Genomic DNA, 22,049 nt, shown 5'->3' with positions numbered 1-22,049 from the left:
CAACGTTCTCACCTAAAAAAACCTTAAGAAATACATTTGAGGACAGCTATTTCAGTGAAAAGCATTAGATACATTTTTGAAAGTTCAGTTGTTGGAAGCTCGAACAATACAAACACTGATGAATGCAGGGCGATCAGTGTCTTAGGTTTTCCAATACCACATTCAGGAACATAGGAAACAATTTTAAAAATGAATCATCATATGCAACTCATTAAATTACTGGCTAGGCAAACAGCAGCTGCCTCCTACGATAAATATTATCTGTGCATTTTTACTTCCTGCATGACTTTTTCCCCAGAGCATTCAGGATAAAAGAAGAATCCAGCTTGTTTTGAGCACATTAGATAATCTGTTTTACACCAGAAGGCACTAAGGATAACATGGAAAAATTGCAATTTTTTTTTGACAAGGCAGACTTGTGAAGACCCAGTTCTGAAGCAGGTAGGAAGTTGTACACAACCATTTTTTCCTCCTGTTCCCTCTCACCCCCAAAAATGAGCTAATTTATTGCTCTGTTTTGAAGTTGTCACCCCCCAACATGCATGAAAGTATAAAGCCTTGCATACTCAAACAGGAGACAGCTGTCTGCCTATAGCTACGCGCTTGCAGACAAGATCTGATATCAATAAAAAAAAGTTACAACAAGCATCTGCTTGAACAAACAAAAATGGTATTGGAGCTATTGTTTCTAAAGAAAACTGAAACATCAAAGATGCAGGAGGGGACAACCCAACCAGATGAATATTGACAAAATTCAAAGAGATAGGCAGGGATATATCAGTGCATCTCAGCCACTGAGCTAGAACACATTGACCTAACACTTACAATACTTATCCATAGGATATTTACTTACCAAAAGCTCAACACTTCCTATTCTGATTATTCACTGGATAAACAGACCAGAAACCAAAGTTATAACAAAGCCCACCACAGGTACCACTGCAAAGGCCACACACAAACCTACAACACGCTGCTGCCAGTTTTAGGAAGAGAGATAAAAAGCTCAAAGGCTTAGTGAAAAATGCAAATTTTAAGATGGGGCATATTTATTTCTCAGGAAGGGCTTCCTGTTCTTTGGAAGCATTTTCAGATAAGGGACAGCTCTAGGCAAGGACAGGATGAAAGCTGGAAAGCCTCGCTGGGGCAAGAAGTGTCAGTGAAAACTTATAAAAAGGAAGGCTTTGGGAAAGGCTGTTTTTGCACATGTTCCAAGTTGGAACAAGAGACAGACAGAGAGGGGACCAAAGAAATCCTTTAAGCCTCACTTATTTCTTTTGCTATTGCAAAGAAAAGCAAAGGCTGTGCAAGGGTAACTCGGCACTAGTCAGGGAAGCAGGAAGGAAGATGTAGTGGATGAGCAATAGCTAAAAGGTCTGCAATGCTGAAGGATGATTTTGGGGGTCTTAACCCAGCCTGCTGCCTAGACACTACAAGCCAAAAACGTACACCTTGCACTTCAGGCTTAGTAGCAGGAGTGTGCTAACCTAGTCACCTAAAAATTAAAGAAGGAGTTAAAGAAATTCATTAGGGCCTACTTAAAGAGATCTGATAGAGGAGGAGGCTGTTTTCTGTGTGAGCAGAGCTCGCCAGGAGCTCCAGAGCTGACAAGCTCACCCAAGAGCAGCAGAATATGGCTCAGCCTGAGAGCAGCAGTGAGGAACAAATCTCACATGGGACATAGGAGAGACCAGAGCAGAGACAAAAAGGGTCCCGTTCTTCCCTCTACACCACACAGCACTCAAACAGGCAAGTTGTAAAACACTTTCTCTCCTACCCAAACCCAATGCCACCAGAGGTCACTGCGGTTGGCTGAGTTCATGACTAAGCCCTGCTAGAAGCATCAGCAGTCTTACCTACCTGCTAGCCAAGTTCAATCCTTGGCCTCTAATTAAAAATAAAAACACCCTCCTGAAGAGTTACTGATGTCCATGCCGTTCAACAACAGGATTTTGGTCCTTAAGCAGTTTTAAATTAAGTATTGCTTTACCCTCTGTTTCAGCATCCAGTTGCTTGGGACAGTTTCATACAGTTTTGACAACACCTAAGTGCCTCAGAGACAGGAAAACAAAACAGCTTGAAAGCAAGCCACCAGACAAGCCAGGACACATTAAAGTCTCTCTCTGACAGCAATACCAGAAAGATGTCAGACAGTTAGTGTATTTCACAGGACCGAGTTTTTGTTTCAGACTGGCACTCCACAACGTTCACATTCTGCTCAGGTTTCTCAAAGCCAGGCTCACAGCCACAAATGGCAAGGTATTAAACAAAGCCAAAATTCTCAGAAGTCTCTATCATGGGTTTTACGTAATACCCAGCAGCTGAGCCCCCAGTGAGTGCTTTATAACCTGATGTATGCAAGATATTTCCACCAACCAGCTGAGAAGATCCAAGAACAATGACTAATACCTTTTCCTCTTACCAAGCACTAGCAGCATGGTCTATTAGTTTGGAAGATCTACACCACATCATTCATCCCAGTAAGAAAAGCCACCTGCATAGGGTACATAACTGCAGAGATGACAAAGGAACATTTATTTTGTGGGCCCCTTCTATAATTTCCCATAGCCTGCTCCCAAATCAAAATGCAAAGCTCAGGAGAGGGGAGACTTTGTCTTCCTCCCCTCCAAAGTACACTTATGGAAAGCATGATTTACTTCTATTTTCAGTCATGCTTTCTGAGCATTTGGGGAAGCAGGTAGGCAGGCTGCCTTACACATGTAGCACTCCATGAACCAGTAGTCAGGCTGGGTTTGTGTCTTTAAAGTGAGGAAGGAGGCACAAGAACAAAGGAAGATCGGTTTCTTCAAAAAGATCAGTGTCCTTGAGTCCACTTGTGCCACAGCTTGTTTAACTGCTAGGAGAAATTAGTGTGGGTGTGACAGTGAGGGGAGGAGGAAGACAGTTTCTCCCGCAGATTTGAGGCAGGACTGGAACACATGCCGACCTAGGAAAGCTCTACAAGCAGCTAAGACAAATACCACAATGTGATCATTGCAGCATTACTACAGTGCAGCAAAGACTGCAGAAAACTCTGTGAAAGAAGTGTATTGGAGCCATCATGGCAGGAGACTTCTCTACAGCAGCAGCAGGAAGTAGATCATCATCATAGTCCAGAAAGCTTCAGCTTACATGAAGCTTCAAAACACTTGATTTTACAGGGTAATTGCTACCTAGAAGAACATAGTTTAGATTTAGATTCCCCAGGAGCATCAGATAGCATTATTTTAAGCTAACAAAACTGCAAGATAGTGCAGCTAATGCAGCAAGGCAGTAAATGCTTCCAATGAGATTCTGCAGTCAGAACAGAGGCATAGCAGGGTGGGATCCAGTTTTCCTTTTACAACTGCCTCAGGGGGTACACAAAAAAGCCTTGAAAATTACCCCTTCAATGCCCCAGTGGATCAGTTAGTGTATTCTGATTATCACTGTTACTCGCTATGGCTTACAGAATATGGAAGAAAATTCCCATACCATCTCTTAGCAGTATTAAAAAAAAAAGAAAGTCTCCAAAGTCAGGATCTCAGAAAAAGAGTTCAAAGCCCAGTTCTGCCATAGACTTCCTACATGATCTTGCAGACTAGTTTCCAGTCAAGAAATGGATGACAATCAACCCTTTGTTCTCTAGAATCAAATCTGACAAAGCTATGAGAAAAAAAAAAAAAGCTTCTTCGGACCATGCACTTCCTCACTGGTTTCATACAGAACATAACCACGCTCTCAGCCTCTGGGTGTCACTGTAACTACAGTAATTCCTTACAACAGGTCAGCTAAGCTCCCCCCCACCTCATCCCTTGAGAGGCTAAGAAGTTTTTCAAAACAAAACTATCCCTACAATACCAAAGGCAGAAGCCAAATTGTAAAAGCATCATTGAATTCAAAGATACCCCTTTAGTTCCGATAGTCTTTCAAAAGACATCTTTATTATAAAAGATATAGAAAATTAGAGTTAAACTTGTTTCTTCCACAATGTTAATCACAGCAGTTATAAAAAAACAAGGTAAACATTTTTAAGAGCATTTATATACCAAATAAGTGTTTGCTACTTGCCATTGAATATGGCAAAGACATGCTCAGTATCAGTGCAGTAAGGGCAGTCAGCGAGCATCAGTCTGCCAGAGGCCAGGGAAGGGGTTCCTCGTTTACCCACCCTCACATGCCACACAACAGCACAGTGAAGCAAGACCCAAACTGCAGGATGTCAGCCTTGCTCTGCTGTTTGAGGCAGATGTTCCAGCTCCAAGCAATCATGGGATTTGTCTCTCTAAACATCAGATCACAATTACCTCAGGTACTACATCATTAAGCTTTCACTCAAAGAAAAACAGCCGGTAAGTAGAGTCATTTTAAAGTAATTAACTCCTTCCTATTGCCAGGGTGTTTTAAATTTCATCCAAGTTCCCAGATAAAGTTATTTTGCCATTTTCCTTACAAAGACTCATTTCTTACATAGTTACTACCAAGAATTTAAAGCAGTGGCTGAGGGTGTTCACTCATGGTGGTTCCATTCAGGTGGCAGAACAGCCATTCACCTTCAGACAGGAAGGACTATGCACTTTGCTGCCCACACTAAAGGTACAAAGATAGTGAGACTAGAAGGAAGAGCCACCATAACCTGTATAAAGATAGAGGATGCAAGACTTCAACTATCAGTTAATGCATTACAGATCACCATGTAAACCTGAACGTGAAGACCAGGACTGGGCATGCGGGGCAAGGGCAGGTAAAACCAAGGACAGACTCAGGACGGCCTTGTGCATTTACGTGAGCCAAAACCACAACGCTCCAGTCTGCATTTTGAAACTGGCTGTTTGTTTTGCTTTTAAGGAATTGAATAAAGCCACCACACAAGATCGCAATCCTCCACTGAACACAAGAGTGGTCCTTTATCTGTTTTTATACTACATTCTGCTTTGGGCAGATGCAATCCAAATTGGTAAGGAACACATTCAGTCAGCAAGGATCCTGGTCAGTATTTTGCTAGCTGGATGCTGTTTTCACCCCTTAAAGGCAAAATTAAAAGTTATCTTGGTTAAAAATAAAAATAGTTAGTGTTTCAACCAATTCCAGGAAAAAACTGCTGTTGGCTACAAAAAGCTTATTTAGTTTTTTCTTTTATGACAGCACCATCAAAAAAGAGATTATACCAGAGCAGGAACAAGTCACAGGCTGTTCAGAAAGCAAACAAGGAGGCAAACCTCTTGTGTTCTCTTAGCAACCATCTCTGCACAGAGACCAGATGACCAGCTTGCTACAGAACCATCCAAAAGTGAGGGAGAAAGTCTTCTTGTCTCAGATCAGGTCCACTTCCTGAGCCCCAGTGTGCACACTTACAACAGTTAATTCAGTGCAGTTTAAATTCAAATCACGTAGTTTAGCTTGCAAGGTTCAGTAATACTTCTTGGAAACAATTGTGTCTGCAGCCACACATTTCGTACCTATATTAGAAGGTGCTACTTCAGTTCCTGCTAGAAGAACTCTTTCTGTGTATGGTCCTTATCTCTCATCCCTCGCAATTTCACAGACTGCTCACCTTCAGGAGCAAGTCTGGCAGTATTTCAGCAGTGGTTTCCACACTGCGAGGGAAGAACCAGCATTGTACAGGTTGCTTTCTAAGGGCTGTTTTACACTTCACATACCTAAACATCAAACTAGATCACCACAAGATAAATACCTGTACTTGACCATTTAGTACAAGATTCTGCAGCTAGACATACGCATGTTACAGCAGGCTGAGTGGGCCATTGAGGAAAGAGTCACAAAACAGCATGTAGTGTACCGGACAGATAAATTTCCTTCCAGGTTGGGCAAATATGATCCTCTTATTAGGCAGGAAAAGTTGGCAGTGGTAAATCCTGCACCACTGGCTGGTTTGCTGGTGATCACTCATCTCACCATTCCTAGATTCTTCCTCTCTGTTCCTACCAGTTATTTGGCAGGTTACAGAAGCAACGGAGTTCTTTCCCCAGCTGGCTGCTCTTTCTGAAAAAACTCTTTGATATGCAGTAGCTTGTTATGGATCCTCTCTCTTAGGGGAGGGATATGATGGCTAGGGTCTAAGACATTGGTGCTTCTGCGCTCCCTTTCCCGCTTCCAGGTGAGATAGGGGTGTGGTGGGAAGGGCACTTCACTTCTCTCTCGGCGAAGCTGCACAGTTACTCCGCTAAGGGCCAGCATTGTCCACACTGACAAGATAATAAAGTCTGAAAAAGAAAATTAACAGATTCCTATATCAAAGCAGAACATTCCTTCCTTTCCCAAGCACAAACACTGAACAAGTTTAGCAACAGAAGGAATGAAGTGTTGTTGCTGCATCCTCACGTGCCTAGAGTAAATGTATGAAAAGGCAAGAACATACATGGATTTGAGATGAGTCTGTTCAGTCACCATATTAGGCCTTTTAACTGCCCACTCTGCAAACTCATCAGCCAGGTGTCAGTCCAAGCCCAAGAAGCACCTTTCACAAGGGCCTTTGTCACATAACACCTGCTGGAAGGTTGGCGCCTTTGAGTCCACTCAGTATTTCTTTTGGAGGACTAGAATTTATCATCTGGGTGTTAAATCTCACACCGTACTTACTGCGTTCTCCCTTCCTCCCCTCGACACTCACTGTTTACAATGGAACCAAAGAGGCAGTGGTTTCTCAAATAAGCATTTCATACTAGTTCTTTAAGAAAGAAATCTTAAGAGCAGTACTCACCATTTGTTTGAAAAGGCACATTGGTGTAAGCTCTGCTGAAGTAATCATTGAGGACCCTTCTGAGTAAGTCTAAGGTGATGTAAGCAAGACTTGTGTAGACATAACAAGCAATAGCTAGGATCACTGCATAAGAGCCTACTATTCCAGAAGCCAGTATGTTCAGCTAGAGGGGGAGAAAAAAAAACACAGCTTTAAGAGACTGATAAACACTCTTTATTCCCCACCTCCTTAAGGCAGTATTTTGTATCAGTTCTTCTATGAGAAATTGGCTGCACGCACCTGTTATCCAGACATCCTGTTAAGACAGCAGAAGTCGACTAAATGCAAGTGTTAGCAGATGCTATGTGCAACATTGCAAAAAGTCATTCCTTTGCTTAAGGACCATTTAGCACAAGTAGGGTTGAACAGGAACTCCCTAGAGCTGGGCTTCATGAAGCTGTGTTAAGTCTTCTGTACATATCCCACAGGACTACATTTTGCATTAAGAAGTCTAACGCCCCTTCCTCCCTCCTCCTGAGGTGACAGCGCAGATTACTTACAATTCTTGGACAGCCAAAAAAAAGCACTGGAATCATCAAGGCTACAGAAGAAAAGGTCACCCAGAACACAACATCGTCACGGAAGACCCTGTAGTCTCCTGCAGAGACACCATATTCCACATGTAATTTACTAGTTAACAAAACATTTCTTTTTGTAAGCGATTGGGGGTAAGCTTTTTCCCCAAAGATTCTGTACATTCAGAAGTCTAGAGTACAGTGTGGAAAAGCTTAGCTTTTGAGCTCAAGTGCTGATTAAGATGCATTGTAACACAGTTACTCAAAACAAGAACAGAAAAACTGTTCCAGTTGAGTATAGGTCCTGTACTCTAAGTTGGTACAGCAGATCTTGTCCATGAAACAAAGATTTTTGATGAGGTATATGTTACTCATCTGGTTAGAATGAAGAGTACCAGAGTACTTCTGCCCAATAAGAAACCTTTTTATTGCCTATATAGAATCTATAAACCTGCACCTATGTATGTTTGACTCTAGAGTATGGTGCAAGTACAGCTATCATAACAATGCAAAGCAAAAAACTCTTCTGGCTTTAGGAAGAGTAATTAAGTCACTCAAACACTACTTTGTTCCCCCCCTGCTTTCTAAGGCCTGTCAATTAAACAGAGGGGACAAGCTGACCCCTAGCTGAGTCACTGTTTTACTTTAATGAAGAGCAACCAGGGACTGCATGGATTATCACAGAATTGTGGCTTGAGTCAGACAGATGACTGGAGAATAAAAAAACCTGTGCCACCAAGGGATCTTAAGTAGAAGAGTTTTGAGATTTAAAATTACAATAGAGAAAGCAGTGTGACTGATGCTCTGATGTCCCAGAGGGATTCCAGCTCAGCAGCCTTGCTTGCTTTTGAGTGATTTGTCTCTTGTTTCTCTCAAAGTTATTCTAAAGACCCTGATGATGTCAATTCAGCTGCAAATACAAGTTTGACTGTTACAGCGCAGTGCTCCGAGAGCCTTGCACTATAGTATGGTGACAGATAACAGCAAGAGCTCCTCTTAATCCACAATGCCTTTATGCCTGAAGCCTCCAAGTTTGACTGCAGATTTTCTACTGTGACTTGTTCTGGATAGAGAACAAGACAGACAGCAAGTGCTCGCCTGGAGCGGAGCTGGTGTCACAGACTGCTGAGATGGCAGACAGCTTAGGTAGGAAGAGCCTCAGCAAGTTCTCTGCAGAATAAGCAGTTTCCTTTTCCCACCAGTGCAGATTCCCTAAGTGATTTTAGTTACAGCACACCTGAAAGAAAAGTTTCAGGTACATCTCTATTCCTCCCAACACTGGAAAGTTAAATATAACACTAAGATAAACCAGATAGTGGCATTCACCTTAGAGCCTTGCAGTGTCCCTGTAACACAGCAGGAGCACACCACTCAATAGCCAGCACTTTGCAACAGAGTATTTCAGTGCATACCTAGTGGAGTAAAGAAGACTGCCGATGAAAAGAGAAATCCCAGCACAAGTCCAATAATAAACATACAGAGTAGGACAGAGCCAAATCTCCACCAGCTTGCAACCAGGAAGAGCCCTCCAATAATTCCAGCTACTGCTGTCAAAATAAGACGCACTGAAAAAGAAAAGGGGAAATTCCAACACTCTGAAAACTTCAGTTACTGCAATAACATGTTCAGCAGCTTTATTTACATGCTTGATTTCGTTATCTAACGAAAACTTTCTGAAAAGAGCCAAACAGGAGTATCAGTACTTGCTTCATGCATTTCAGTTAGACTCCAGTCTGCAACTGAGGATGTGCTACTGAAAGAGTGGCATAGGAATGGAGTGAAAGTCTTGCTACTATGTACATTAGTACCTTGAACTGCCCTGGGAACTATGGTTGCAATGCACACGTATCAAAAAAGTAACTATGAGGTAGAACAAAGACAAAAAGAACTAGTTCTTGCTAGTCTAACAAGCAGGATGCAGACCTTCCACTCCATCATTTTACAAATGAAATTTGTTTGACCTGAAACCGAGGTCCACCCGTTATGAAAGAAGTAGGAAAGATGTACGTTGCAAGTTTCCAGAGTTTCTAAAAACCTGTATCTTCCTTAGATAGATAATTAAATTTGTCTTTTATAGTTGTAGCTCTTAATTCTGCATCACTATTTGCTGTTGGAAGCAACAGTTACTCTGTTGTGTATTCTACTACTACGGTAATCAGAGCTCAGTTCGACTACCCAGGTATCACCCTCCTATCCTTCCTAAGGCTGGCCAACAACAAGCACAACTGAGATTTTACTTAAGGGATTTATAACAACGGTACTTTGGGAAGAGTGCGGGGTATCCTGACACATCTACTCACCATCATAACCAAGGCCAGTTATCCTTGTAATGAATACAAAGAAGAAAAATCCTGCAAATATGAAGCCCATGAAGAATAAGTCTAGAGAAGGAGGAGAAAAGATTTAGTATGGTGTCATATCACTTCATACCAAGCCCACTTCAGTACATCTTCAGACATCTTCACATTACAACAGGGAAAGAACATATCAGCTCACTGGCTGAGAAGCACAAAAGGAAAGCCAGACAACACTTTGTTCTGGAAAAGGGTGTCCTCAAGCACTTTGAATAGTCAGAAAATTACATATTTATATTGCCCAGCATGCACCCTAGTTCTGCATTTCTGTTCTTTGCATACCAGAAGCTTCTTGCTCTACACTTAAAAGCTCTGATCCTGTAAAAGCAAAGCAGTGGACCTAATTGGCACGAAATCACTATCAAGTGAATCTTAGTAATGACACCACCATTCTAAGTTAGATCTATGAAATTTCAACCAGACTTATGAGGAAAGAAACAACATTCAGTACCTGTTTTCCAGAATCTGTGTCCAAAAAAGCAAGTGAAGAGACCAAGAATAGCAAGAGCAGTGAAGAATACTTTGGTAGAGAGTTTACCTATGAGGAGAAAGAAAGGGTTACTAGAGCATTCCACCTAGTAGTCCCAACAATGACACTAAGGTATGGTCAGGTTGCTGCCACTGAGTCTACTGACAACTTAATAGCTGCCACTCCTTCAGACACACCATGTGAGCAGATCTGCAATGCCTCAACTAACAGTTATCTTGATAGGATGTCCAACAGAACACTGAAGTAGTTCCCGTCTGATTAAGAAATCAAGAGCTTCCTCCTTTGAAAGAGACTGAAGTTTCTGTAACAATAGTTAAGTAGCTGTAACTTGCTGTTTAGAATACTGATACAGCTTACCTGAAAATTGTCTGCTTTAAAAAGGGACATCCAATCATCTATAAAAATCAGTACTACACAGTGACCCAGGCAGCACCTATAGTCTTTATCACTGCAGCCTTCACCATAGTCTCCCTTTAGTATACTCTCCACCCAACAGAAAGGGCCAGCAGCATCCCAGTATGGCTCACCTCTGTCTTCTAGGCAAAATTCTTACTGGTATTTAAGCTATTTGAAACAAGTAAACCACGTTTTCCTAGTTCTCTGAATTAGGGAAAAGGGGTTTAGCCTAGATAATTTGTCTCACGTCGTCATAAGACAACACTGAGTTTGACAACAGTTACTTATGTTACAGTGTACGATAAGAAAATAATCATGAGAACAAAAAATCTTACTTTATGAACCATATTCTACCCATTATTCTTGTCCATTCTGCAGTCATAATGAGAGTGGCAGCTTTGCTCTTCTGCTCAAATTCTATGATTATATAGCTTTGTACAAAGTAGCATGACTTTGTAGTCATTTCGCTATTATCTTCATGCTTATTTTAGGTGACTGCTTTTAAAATATTTGTAAGTTACCAATTCCTGTTAGCACCAGCATAGTTAAAAAAATCAGGCTGGACCCTAATCTAGTTCATGTTTTATTAGCTTAGTTTCACATGCAGCATCTATAGTCCTACAAGTGATCTAAGATTATGTATCCAGTTCAAAAGGAAAAAGCTAGAGTGGCACTACAGAGTTGAAAGCTATATATTTGCAAGCCACATATTAAACCTCCATTAAGTTAAACCTTCAATTGCTAATAGTTCTCCTTGGTCTTATTTCATTATTCTAGAATTTCTCCTCAATCAAGAAGCAGACTCTGTCATAAAGTAACAAAATATATCTAGTGTAGAACAAAGAGCTCCTTCACACACTTAAGTCTCAAAAGCACCACTCAGCATGTTGGGCACAACAAGCTTGAAATGAGTTGGCAAGGACATACAAGTCCCAACTTACTGAGAGAAGAGCAGTTATCCACCAGGTCAGCAAAGCTGCAGGCATATGTATGCACAGGTATGTATGCAGCAGAAGTATTCCAAAGAGGATCCCATACTATGACATTGTAGATCACACCTTGTCCAGGGAGCGAGGAAAAGTAGACATTGGTCTTGTCATCAGTTGTCAGTGTAAGCATCTGGAACAGTAAAGAATATTTTTAATTGCAAGGAACTGCTTGTCACCATTGGCATATTGATGTGCCCATACAGCTAAGGGAATACTCAGCAGCTCAAAGATGATGATCAGCAAGAACTGCAGGCAGAGCTCTCTGAACTATTCTGAACTGTCTCAGTATTACCAATTGAAGCATTAAAGGCTTACAGGACAGACACCGCTTCCTCCAGCGTTACCAAGTTTGCTGACAGGGGAGAAGATTCTCTCACTCATGTTTTGCTCCTCCCCATTTGAGGACACAGTTCAGTTTCCCTATCAGTCTATAACCAAGGTCTGGCCTCTGAAGCAGGCAAGGCTGCCTTTCTACTCCCTAGCAAGGCCAGACAGGTCACGGCCACTGAGATTCTCCCCTCTCTGTCCCTTCCAATTTCTTTGCTGGGGGGTAGGTAAACATGCAGCAAGTGTTTACTCTTGCATACCAGATCTCTTTACGCCACTCCAGATGGGGCCTGTTCCTAGTCCAGTTCCACTACACTTTCCTCCCTCCTCTCTTTCTTGCATTCCCTGCGCAATTCTCAGCATCTGAAGATGCTGGGGACTGGCATCCATCAGGCATTGTAGGAGACTGTATCAATCTTTGTCAGAAGTGGCTCGACTTGTGGATTTACAGGCACTCAGTGGCAGTACTGCTATAGGCAAGCTGGCCTCAACATCACTGAAGGAGCACTGTGGCTAAAGCAGTATCCAGCAAGCAGGAAGACACCGCAGTTAAGAGCTTGTTTAATTGAGAAGAGTGCAAGACATAGAAACACATCACAGACCAGTCACTAACATTTACTAATATCAGAGCCCACTGCAAGAAGCCCCAATTCTGCCACATTTTGGGCTGTGCTAACTAGCCACCTCTATCCCAAGAGACAGAGGTTACCATTTTGCATGCATCACTCACTGTATACTTCCTAGCCAGAAATCCCAGATACAAGCAAGAAACCTGAAGCATCGGCAGCTTGCTTATGTCAGCACTCAAGGAAGATAAGCACAGGGGATGAGAAAACTTAAGATAGTGCCACTGCCACATGCCTGGTACACCAGTGTTTCAGACTTACTTTAATGCCATTAGCTTTGATACTTTGCACCTCAGACATCTTCCGTATGTGGTTCATGAGTACCATCTCAGAAAGATCGTTCTCTGGTAAGAAGTACTGGTAGACATCATAGCGCAGTCGCCATCTGGAGTTCTGACCAGTCCCTGAATCGCAGGATGGTGGGTTTGCTCCCCTACAATTAAAAAGAGTTCAGCTATGTGCCCAGCACAAGCTCCCAGATCTTAACATTAGTTTTCAGAAGTTACCTGTCCGAGTTGGCAGTATTTGACTTCTACTCTTTTGAATTAGTTGCTGGTGTTAGCTTCCAAACTAGACTGTAAATGTTTGTGAGTACAGACTACAGCAGTATTATGCAGAACTACCCTGATGCAGGTAGTGCCTGTGCTGGTACCTGCCTTTACATTTATAGAGGCTTCCTATGAGTTGTCATAAGGAGCCAGCACAAGAATTCCAAGAGGTCACAACAGCCAAAGATCACAGCATCACTGCCTGTTTTTTCCATGCATGCTATATATACAGCTCTGAACATAACTTTCCCCATTTCCTGTCTATCACCTGTGACATTAGTCACCATTCAGGAAATAATGCCTTATAACTTGAAGTCTCAATATTAAACAAAACTCTAGGTCATTGTCATGCTTCTATACCACTAAAAGATTAAAACTGGCTATGATACACAACAGCTCCTCAAACAGATTAAGTCATTATGAGGAATGGGAAGATCCAGTATTTGCTGACTGCTTGCACATCTGAAGTTGCATAGCCTCTCCCACAAGATGCAACTCTCAACTTTTATCTCTCTCTGTGTTACCTCTTCCCCTCCTCCTTTTCCTCATTTACTTCTCAGTTTGTTGCAGCAAACAAGATCTCTGCCAGCAGCTGGACAGTCAGCCTTTCCAGCAGAATCTTGTTTTATGACCTTGGCCAAATACAGGACAAACGAGTATTGCATATGGGGATGCTCAGCGCACTGAAGTTTTTCCACACACCTGGTATATCCCAAGTTTGCAGGGGCAAACTTGATGCGTATATCAACCAACGTATAGTCTAGGTAAATGTTTGGATCCACTTCCAAGTCAAATTCTAGATTACAGCCTCCAGGAATAGGATCTAGAACACAGAAAAGATAGCTGCAGTAGTTTTTACTTCCCCCTTACACAGCATGAAAAAAGTTCTAAGACCTCAGCAATGCATGCACTTGCAGGCATAGTCTGCTTGCTGAGCACACAAGATTGTCAGGTTCTAGTCCTGCAGACAACACAAGTGCTTTCACTGCAGTCTAAGGTAGGTCCCGATACATATGCACAGCAGTCTTCTACTCTAAGGCTGAAGTCGTGACAAGACCACACAGTACATCCTATACATTACTCGCAATTCAGCAGTGATACTAAACTTTTTCAGCCCATTTCAAAAGGATTTCTGGCATCTCCATCATATGTTTGCACCATGTAAGAACATCACCTCCGAAAGGTCAACACTTCATAGTTAGCTTGTAATAAGCAGAGCTGGTATCCCTTAACAAGTAATAAGAACATACCTTTCTCCATATAGGGAATAGAGATAGCTGTGCTGAGCACCTGGCTAGCATCCAGTGACCGAAGGTACCATGTACATACGCTCTGTTGAGGCTGAAGGATGGAAACCAGCCCTTTGTCTACTCCGGTTCCTGAGCTGTTCACAGATGGATTCTGGACAGAAACAAGTTATATAAACAAGCAGTTGTTCTTGAGAAGATTTCCACCACAGCTTGATGTATTGCACAGGAGTCACATTCCTGCCACAAACCTCTAGGGCACACATTTCAGTGCCAGTTGCCACAGAGGAGGCATTCAGCCCTTAGCTAGCTAGTAAAAAAAAAGGAAGATGGGAAAAAAGGAGCTGGAAAAAAGGGAGTGGCCTCTGACACCACACACTACCTAGTTCAGGCTCAAAAACCCAAGTGATAAGTTTGAGACTACTAAAGAGCTAATCACAAGCAAATTGCAGAGAAATCTAGCTAGTTGAAGTCTACTGCTGCACAGCGATGCAGTGACTAGTAAAGGTGTAAGAGGATTGGGATATCCCTCACAAAAAGTTGTGAGATGTCACTAAAGGGCATTCTGGGAACCAAAGTGCAGAAGCACATCACTATCTCCACCAGAATGGAGATGACTGTATGACAGCTGGCTTAACACCAGCCATGCCAGACAAAAGTGCTTGGGGCCAGGTCACCTACCAACCCAATGCCCACCAGCACCGTCCTTTTCAGAATCAGGGGTCTGGAGGAAAGATCAGGCGGCAACGGCAGTGCCACACTCACAGCTGGAACAACCAATTGACCTGCAGTAAGATCTATTTTTCAGCATGGAAAATGTGCTTTTGTCCAAGGCCACAGTTATCTAAGGCAACCCTGTAAGGAAACACTTTGGACGTGGCAGGCTTTAAGGTCTGGCTCAGCTTCATATTTCTAGAGGCAGGCCAGCCCTAAAAGCAACATAGCCATATTTGTGCATCGCTGTCCTTGGCCTAGTAAGGCCCATGAATGCAAAGAGGATCTGAACTGACAGCAGAAGATTCTACCAGTGGTGATCAAAGACTGAATAGGTGTAACAGTAATGCCTTAGCCCTGTAATCCTGGCTATTTCACCAGTACAAAGATAACTGAGCTGGGTGACTTCTGTTGCAAGTTATTCATCTCCTAAGCTTCCCAGAATACTCCTTGGCACCCAGTATATTCTCATTTGGAAAATACTGATAGGGAGAGGGAAACTGATGGCAGCTGTCAGACCTCCATCTACCACTGCCAGCTAAGTCTATGTTCTGCTCATATACCACTTAGAGCATCACTGCACCATAACAAAAAAAATCAGTATTTTTAGATTGCATGCCAGTAATGATGGGACAAACTGAGGCTTGTGTATAGTAGTAGGAATGCTTATATTGTAGGCTAGAAGTAGCAGTCTTCACTGGAACACTAGGGAGGAATTTCTCCGTGTGCCACCAAAGGAGAATTAGATTCAGGACAAAGAACTGGGGTAACAAGGCATTATACCTGTAGTGGCTAGATCCCAGCCACATATCAGCAGACAACTAAACACCCCAAAGTGATCATGTTTAGTGTATAAGGTATCTGGCAAATACTCATCAAGAATCTGTTTTTAATTTGACAAGCTGACAGACAGTAGTCAGCAGTCACATGTCAAAAGCACCACTTCCACCAAGAACAAAGAGCCCTGAAACATTTTCAAGCCAGCTCTGAAATTCCTTTAGCATTCAGTTGTCCAAAATAGCAGCTATGACATGTAAGTACAAGAAAGGATTTCTGAAGCTAAAATAATACTAAGAGCCATGCAGGTAAAATATTAATATTATTTATATAGCTTCAGTTCTATATTCCTACAGGTACCAGAGCCAACTCTTCTGTTGAAAGAAAAGTAGCACTTAAGAACAGAAGCGACACTCTTACCATACCTTATCAAAGGATATCACCACATCGCTTTGCTGAGCATGTACTTGAAAAATAATGACAGTCACATTGCTTGCAATGTTCCTGATTACAGCTTCCACTGGATTGGTCTGGTTAAGTAGCACATTTCTGAATTTTCCCAAGGAGAGTTCAAGAAGACCTGGATTATAAAAAAAGAAGACACTTTTTTTTTGTCCAGAGGGAAGCAATTACTAAGGGGAGCCTGGAAGCTTCCAGTAGCCCAATATTAGTCAGCTGGGAACAGAACAAGATGTTGTTTTATGCTACTCTCATCCTGTAGGCTATATTAAGGTTTCAGAGACTACTATACACAGAGCTATACTTACAAGAACAGATACAGCTAGAGAACCTGCCATGCAGCCTGGCACTCACCTAAGCACATGGGGCAGGACTCCCACCAGGAGCTCAGTATTTGATACAGTTGAGCTCATCAGCAACAGACACTGGCTGCAGCTGACCAGCTAGTGCAATCAACAGCAAGTAACATTCAGTAGAGTAAATAAGAGGATACTGAGGATGACCAGCTCTTTGGCAAGTACAGGTGAGCATGCTTGTATTAGCCAGCCAACTTGCACAATACCTGTTTGTCATGGTTTAACCTCAGTTGGCAACTGAGCACCACACAGCCACTCGCTCATTCCCCCCCCAGTGGGATGGGGGAGAGAATCAGAAGGGTAAAAGTGAGAAAACTCGTGGGTTGAGATAAAGACAGTTTAATAGGGAAAGCAAAAGCCACGCACGCAAGCGAAGCAAAACAAGGAATTCATTCACTGCTTCCCATGGGCAGGCAGGTGTTCAGCCATCTCCAGGAAAGCAGGGCTCCATCACATGTAACGGTTACTTGGGAAGACAAACGCCATCACTCCAAATGTACCCCCCCCTTCCTTCTTCTTCCCCCAGCTTTATATACTGAACATGACATCACATGGTATGGAATGTCCCTTTGGCCAGTTTGGGTCAGCTGTCCTGGCTGTGCCCCCTCCCAGCTTCTTGTGCCCCTCCAGCCTTCTCAGTCAGTAGAGCATGGGAAGCTGAAAAGTCCTTGACTAGTGTAAACACTACCTAGCATCAACTAAAACATGGGTGTGTTATCAGCATTGTTCCCATCCTAAATCCAAAACACAGCACTGTACCAGCTACTAGGAAGGAAATTAACTCTATCCCTGCCGAAACCAGGACACTGTTAGACTTCCTGGTTGAATTCCCAGACCATGGGACTTGGAGTCAACCTCTATAATACAGAGTCAAATCTGTAGTTTACATATGTACACTTACCCACTTTCAGCTACTTCACACATCTTTTGCTCCCACACTATTCTTAATTGTTAGGACTGTTGGACCTCGATTTCTGTATCTAAAAAAAATCTAATTTTTCCAAGACGCAACCAAGACCGTTTCTTCTTACGATGAGCATAACCCCATGATCCACTGTCATTTTAATTTAAAGAGAACCACATGACCTAGGATACAAGACACTGAGAATCAGCTTTGGCTTGTCATTCGAGTCCTGCAAGAAAGCCTGGTTTCTCCCTGTGCTGAGCTCATGAGGGACAGGGGATGTCAAGGGAGGAAAGAGAAGCAACTGTACAGAAGCCACAAGATTCTCTTTTGTTGGTGGTTAGCAGACTAGGTGCTTGCAGAGCATGCACAATGCCTTTCAGGTTTTTCTCTGAATTCCCCTGCGTGCACACACAGTAGCCCAGCAGATCTAAAACTTATCAAGCCTAAACACATACACAGTTCTTCCTAAATAAAGTTGCCTCTTCTAGTGTAAAGGGTTGATACTGTCAGGTACTCCAACAGAAACACAGAGTAATCAACAGCACCATCCCATATGCACTGTTGCTGATGACTCAGGTGGTCTCCCATCCAAAAAAGGAAGGGATACAGTCTCCTCATCCGAAACTGTACCCAGTACTCTGGAACTCCTTTGTTATTTTTCACTCTCCCCTGCCAAGAACTGGCATCTTTGGCCCACTTCTTTGCCTCTTGATGATATGTAAACAGAGGTGAGCTCCTACCCTCACGCCTCCTCCACTCACTACACAGCCAAGGAAGAAAGTGGAGGAAAAGTCTAACTCATCTCATCTTGCTAACTTCAACCCTTACATGCTCACCCCCAAAATTCACTTAATACCAGTACTGCATCACCAGTAAAACCCCAGCTGAAATATGGGGATCATAAACCATCTAAGGAGGGAAAAAAAGATTCTCTGTTTTTCTGTCCCATCATCTGCAGTTTGTTAAGGTAGAAGTTTTACTCCAAGTTTTCAAACAGTAATTAATGTCAAGTTAGAGCTACAAAAGAAGCTTTGTGTATTCTTCCCTTTCAGATAGAGTCCCTTGAGCAGCATTTGGATATCCTCCCCTTCACAAGACCTCTTTCCTCCTTAGCTCCTAAGTTCTACCAGAAACACAACTAGCAGTATGAATGCTAAAGAAAAGCATTCAAAAGGCACAGATTATACATCTATGCACTCAGAAATTTGGAGTGAAAGCTTAGAATACAGGCAAAATTTTTCTTTGATCTTTAAGAACTTCAGCACAGTTTCGTGAACTGCAAGACGTTCACACTTAGATGTTCTTTTAAGGAGAAAGCTGAAACCATATACATCCTCTCTATGCTCTACATCAAGGGGAAAAAACTGCATTGCTCTGTCTTGTTTCTCACCTCCACTCTGTACTCATACTCAGAGGCCTCTGCATAAGAACAGATTTGTCAGCAAGACACACAGCCACTACTTCAACATGATCATGAGACTCTAAATGTCAGAGGTACTCTCTCAAGTTTAATTAGTGTGGTAAATTAAGGCATGGTGTTCTACATTGCTTTACTGTTTGCATAACTGCTCCTAAAACAGTGCATGTGACATACATTTTAAACCAAAGTCTGGACAGAAGAGCATAGATTCAGGTTGAACAACAAGAATGGCTACATCCATCAGACAAGCATTGTTCAGCTTGCTGTTCACAGGCTCCTTCTAGCCAGGCTTGAAAGATGACTAAAAGGGGAGTTCACAAGCACTGCAGAGAAGCAGAACCTTCTAAAAAGTTTGCTGGAAGAGCAATTGCTACCTGGCCACAGACTACAGCACCTTTCCAGCCTTCTCTTTTTCTGTCATTTGAACAAGTCACTGGTGGTGCTCTGAGGCAGAAAGGGAGCATGGAGAGCAAGAAAAATTAGCCAACTCACAATTCACCAGGCCTATTGCTATTGAATGTTCTCAGACAGGCATTAGACTACCTGAGCCATACAGAGTTTAGTGTTGTCAAAGATGCTTTGAAGGACAGATACCAAGACCGCCATGAACACGTAGTACTGGCCACAGCATGCAAGCTGCTTCTTTGGGCAAGCTTGATCTCACTGAAGGTAGCATACCGAACAGGACTGCAAGTTCAGCAGCACGTGCAGCAAAGATAACACTACCACAGAAGTGAGGTAGTTGACCCAGCAAGTCAGCAACAGAGCCAGGAACAAAAGCCAGGCATCCTGCTTTTTTTATTGCTTCACTTGCTTCAAACAGTGAAGGTCTGGAAACACCCTGTAAGATGCCAGGCTACCCTCTCTTCCTCACCTTGTAGGGAGCAGTATGACGGTCACTGCATGTCAGAGTAGTTTTGGGTTAGATACAAGAGAGGAACCCTCACCATTACAGGGATTATCAACTGAAAACATACTTAAAGGAAGTCAGCATTGCTGAAACTGAGCAAAAGCAGAGCTAAGATGGAGTATTGAGCATGTATTACTCAGTGTACTAGAACCAATACTAGAACAGGAGCACAGCTAGTCCAGCATATAAAAGAACTGATGAGCAGAGGTGGACAACAGTCCACTCTGTCACTCCACATTATATCTTTTCTCTCACATGAAGAGCAAAACCAGTAAAGACAGCAAAGGAATTGAACATCTCGGAGCTCTTCTGAGATCAAAAGTCCTTATTTCTAACTCTAAGCAACAAGATAATCAACTGTACAGAGGCTCAGCATTTATTATCTCTTCCCTGTGACATGCAGTTTCCCCAACAAGCAACAGTCAGCTTGAAGCATTTCTATTCTGCTGATTCAATGCCAAGCTCTCAGTTCATTTGATGCTTTAAGTAAACCACATTTCCGGCTCCCATAGTCAAATGTCACTCCCCATCACCAATAAACAGTTAACCATACAAGGTTTTGATGACAGCTAGCAGTCCAATTTCCATTGAGAAACACAACTGAAGAAATGCCATTGCTGCCTATACAGGAACAGTCTTTACCTACAGAGCCATGCTCAAACATTATGCTTGCCTCAAAGATGTTCTCTACAGTCAGAAGAAACACATTTCTACTCTGCGCCAACCAACTTGCAGTGGATATGCAGAATAACCTTATGTAAGCTTTAAGAGCTAAAAAGAACCTTCCAGTGTAGGGAGTATCTCAACAAGTAGCCACATGAAGACATTTAATGGAGATGAAATGCAATCTCAGACTGAAAACCAGTTTGAGTAGGGAAAACATGATCATACAGTTACTTAATAGAATAAAGCCAGCAGCCGTATTATATCAGACCTGTAAGGCGATGCATAGCAGAGTCCATCTTCGCACACTAGTAAAACCCCACCCTACTAGTAAGACACCCACCCCACCCCCAAAAGCAGCAAGAAGATTTATGAAAGCTTCTAAACTTTAATTGCATGTGTACTGAGACTTATGCTTAGAGCACACTTTGATGCTTAAAGCAGATAGTGCCACAGACTGTGGCTTGTCACCAGCTGCACCACTCCCATCCCAAAAGACTATTCTGTTCACCAAGTTAGAGGTCATGAGGTCTTCTACAGTCCTAAAAGTGAGGGAAGAAGTGTACCCATCTCACTAATCCACTTTGATTATCAGCCAGAACACGCAAGACCTGGCCTCAGTCACATTGCTGGCACTGTTTATTAAGACATCACTTGCACATTTGGGCAATAATGCTTCAAAATGCAAGTGACCAGCTCTCCAATACATTCAGACAGCTGAATAGCTTTGTGTGAACCTCTTATTTTAAAATGTTGTCTCTGCATAGACTAAACAGCTAGCACAAACTAAGTTCATCCAGATAAGCTCCCTTTATGAGAAGGGCACCGCTCAATCCTGATTACACTATAAACTCGCTTTAGTTTTTCCAACACTAGACAACCTGGTTTGGATGTAGCAAACAAGGCCAGCTGCACTCTTACTTCACTAAGGTGGAGCTCCCTAGGAGGTAACAAACATGATATATAAAACACTTCTGCACAAATACTAAGTTTGAAGAGCTGCAGCCGATCAAAACCCCAGAGAGGTAATATAGGCCATCATGCACGGATTTTACTTATCAGCACTTTTAAAATGAAGCCGGATCTTCTAGTATTAGGAGATAGCAGAGCCCATCCCTGCAAACCTGGGTGTTCAAGACTGAATAACCACAAGACAATTTCAAATAAGTGAACCATTAAGCAAGTGTCCTCGTTTAAAGGCCCTAATGATCAGCTAGACATGGGTACGCAAATTACACAGCTTATTAGCTTTTCATGAGGAAAATACTTTCTGCCTTCACCCTCAGTTCTGCAAAGAAATACAGCAACAGGCTCCTTCAAGGCAAAGCAGTTAGCTTAGTCCCATATTCATTCTGCCTTTTTACATACTGTAAAAAAATTACTCAACACATGACTCATTTTCAGTCAAGTCTGTGAGACAAATTGCTTGTCAGCATCTTTTAATATAAACATTAAGATCTAAGAACATTGAGCCTTCATTCTCAGACCTGTTTGCCACCATCAGGTGCCAAGCCTAAGCTTCTAGGGCCTGCAAGAAGCAGGGAATGCTTAGCCCTCCACTAAGATCTTGGGAACGAGACTTGGGCGGTGCATGGGGGGGAGGGGGGGGGGGGAG

At 42.6% G+C, this 22,049-nt stretch overlaps 1 protein-coding gene across 1 annotated transcript; it reads right to left on the bottom strand.

The window, feature by feature from the left end:
• Positions 1 to 3,936: 3,936 nt before the first annotated feature.
• Positions 3,937 to 20,733, bottom strand: TM7SF3 (transmembrane 7 superfamily member 3). The gene is made up of 12 exons (XM_009333004.1): positions 20,706 to 20,733; positions 16,145 to 16,299; positions 14,232 to 14,382; positions 13,684 to 13,804; positions 12,695 to 12,866; positions 11,433 to 11,610; positions 10,057 to 10,143; positions 9,552 to 9,632; positions 8,664 to 8,816; positions 7,237 to 7,334; positions 6,698 to 6,860; positions 3,937 to 6,200 (listed from the first exon to the last, which is right to left on the bottom strand). Exons 1-12 carry the CDS (start codon positions 20,731 to 20,733, stop codon positions 5,938 to 5,940), a joined length of 1,650 nt encoding a protein of 549 aa, XP_009331279.1. The 3' UTR covers positions 3,937 to 5,937.
• Between the last annotated feature and the right edge of the window lie 1,316 nt (positions 20,734 to 22,049).

Source organism: Pygoscelis adeliae, unplaced genomic scaffold, assembly GCF_000699105.1.
Source record: "Pygoscelis adeliae isolate BGI_AS28 unplaced genomic scaffold, ASM69910v1 Scaffold38, whole genome shotgun sequence".
NCBI classification, from domain to species: Eukaryota; Metazoa; Chordata; class Aves; order Sphenisciformes; family Spheniscidae; genus Pygoscelis; species Pygoscelis adeliae.
The sequence above is the reverse complement of the archived record's forward strand: the minus strand, read 5'-3'. Positions and strand labels throughout refer to the sequence as shown.

What these genes read in the sequence shown, in the direction of transcription:
- TM7SF3 (XM_009333004.1), bottom strand. Translation starts at nt 20,733, where the DNA reads ATGGACTCTGCTATGCATCGCCTTACAG. An exon ending in TGGTGATATCCTTTGATAAG is followed by an intron (nt 14,383 to 16,144) that starts GTATGGTAAGAG and finishes GTTTCTGTCCAG; the next exon opens with AATCCATCTGTGAACAGCTC. An exon ending in AGTCTTCTTTACTCCACTAG is followed by an intron (nt 7,335 to 8,663) that starts GTATGCACTGAA and finishes GTGTCTCTGCAG; the next exon opens with GAGACTACAGGGTCTTCCGT.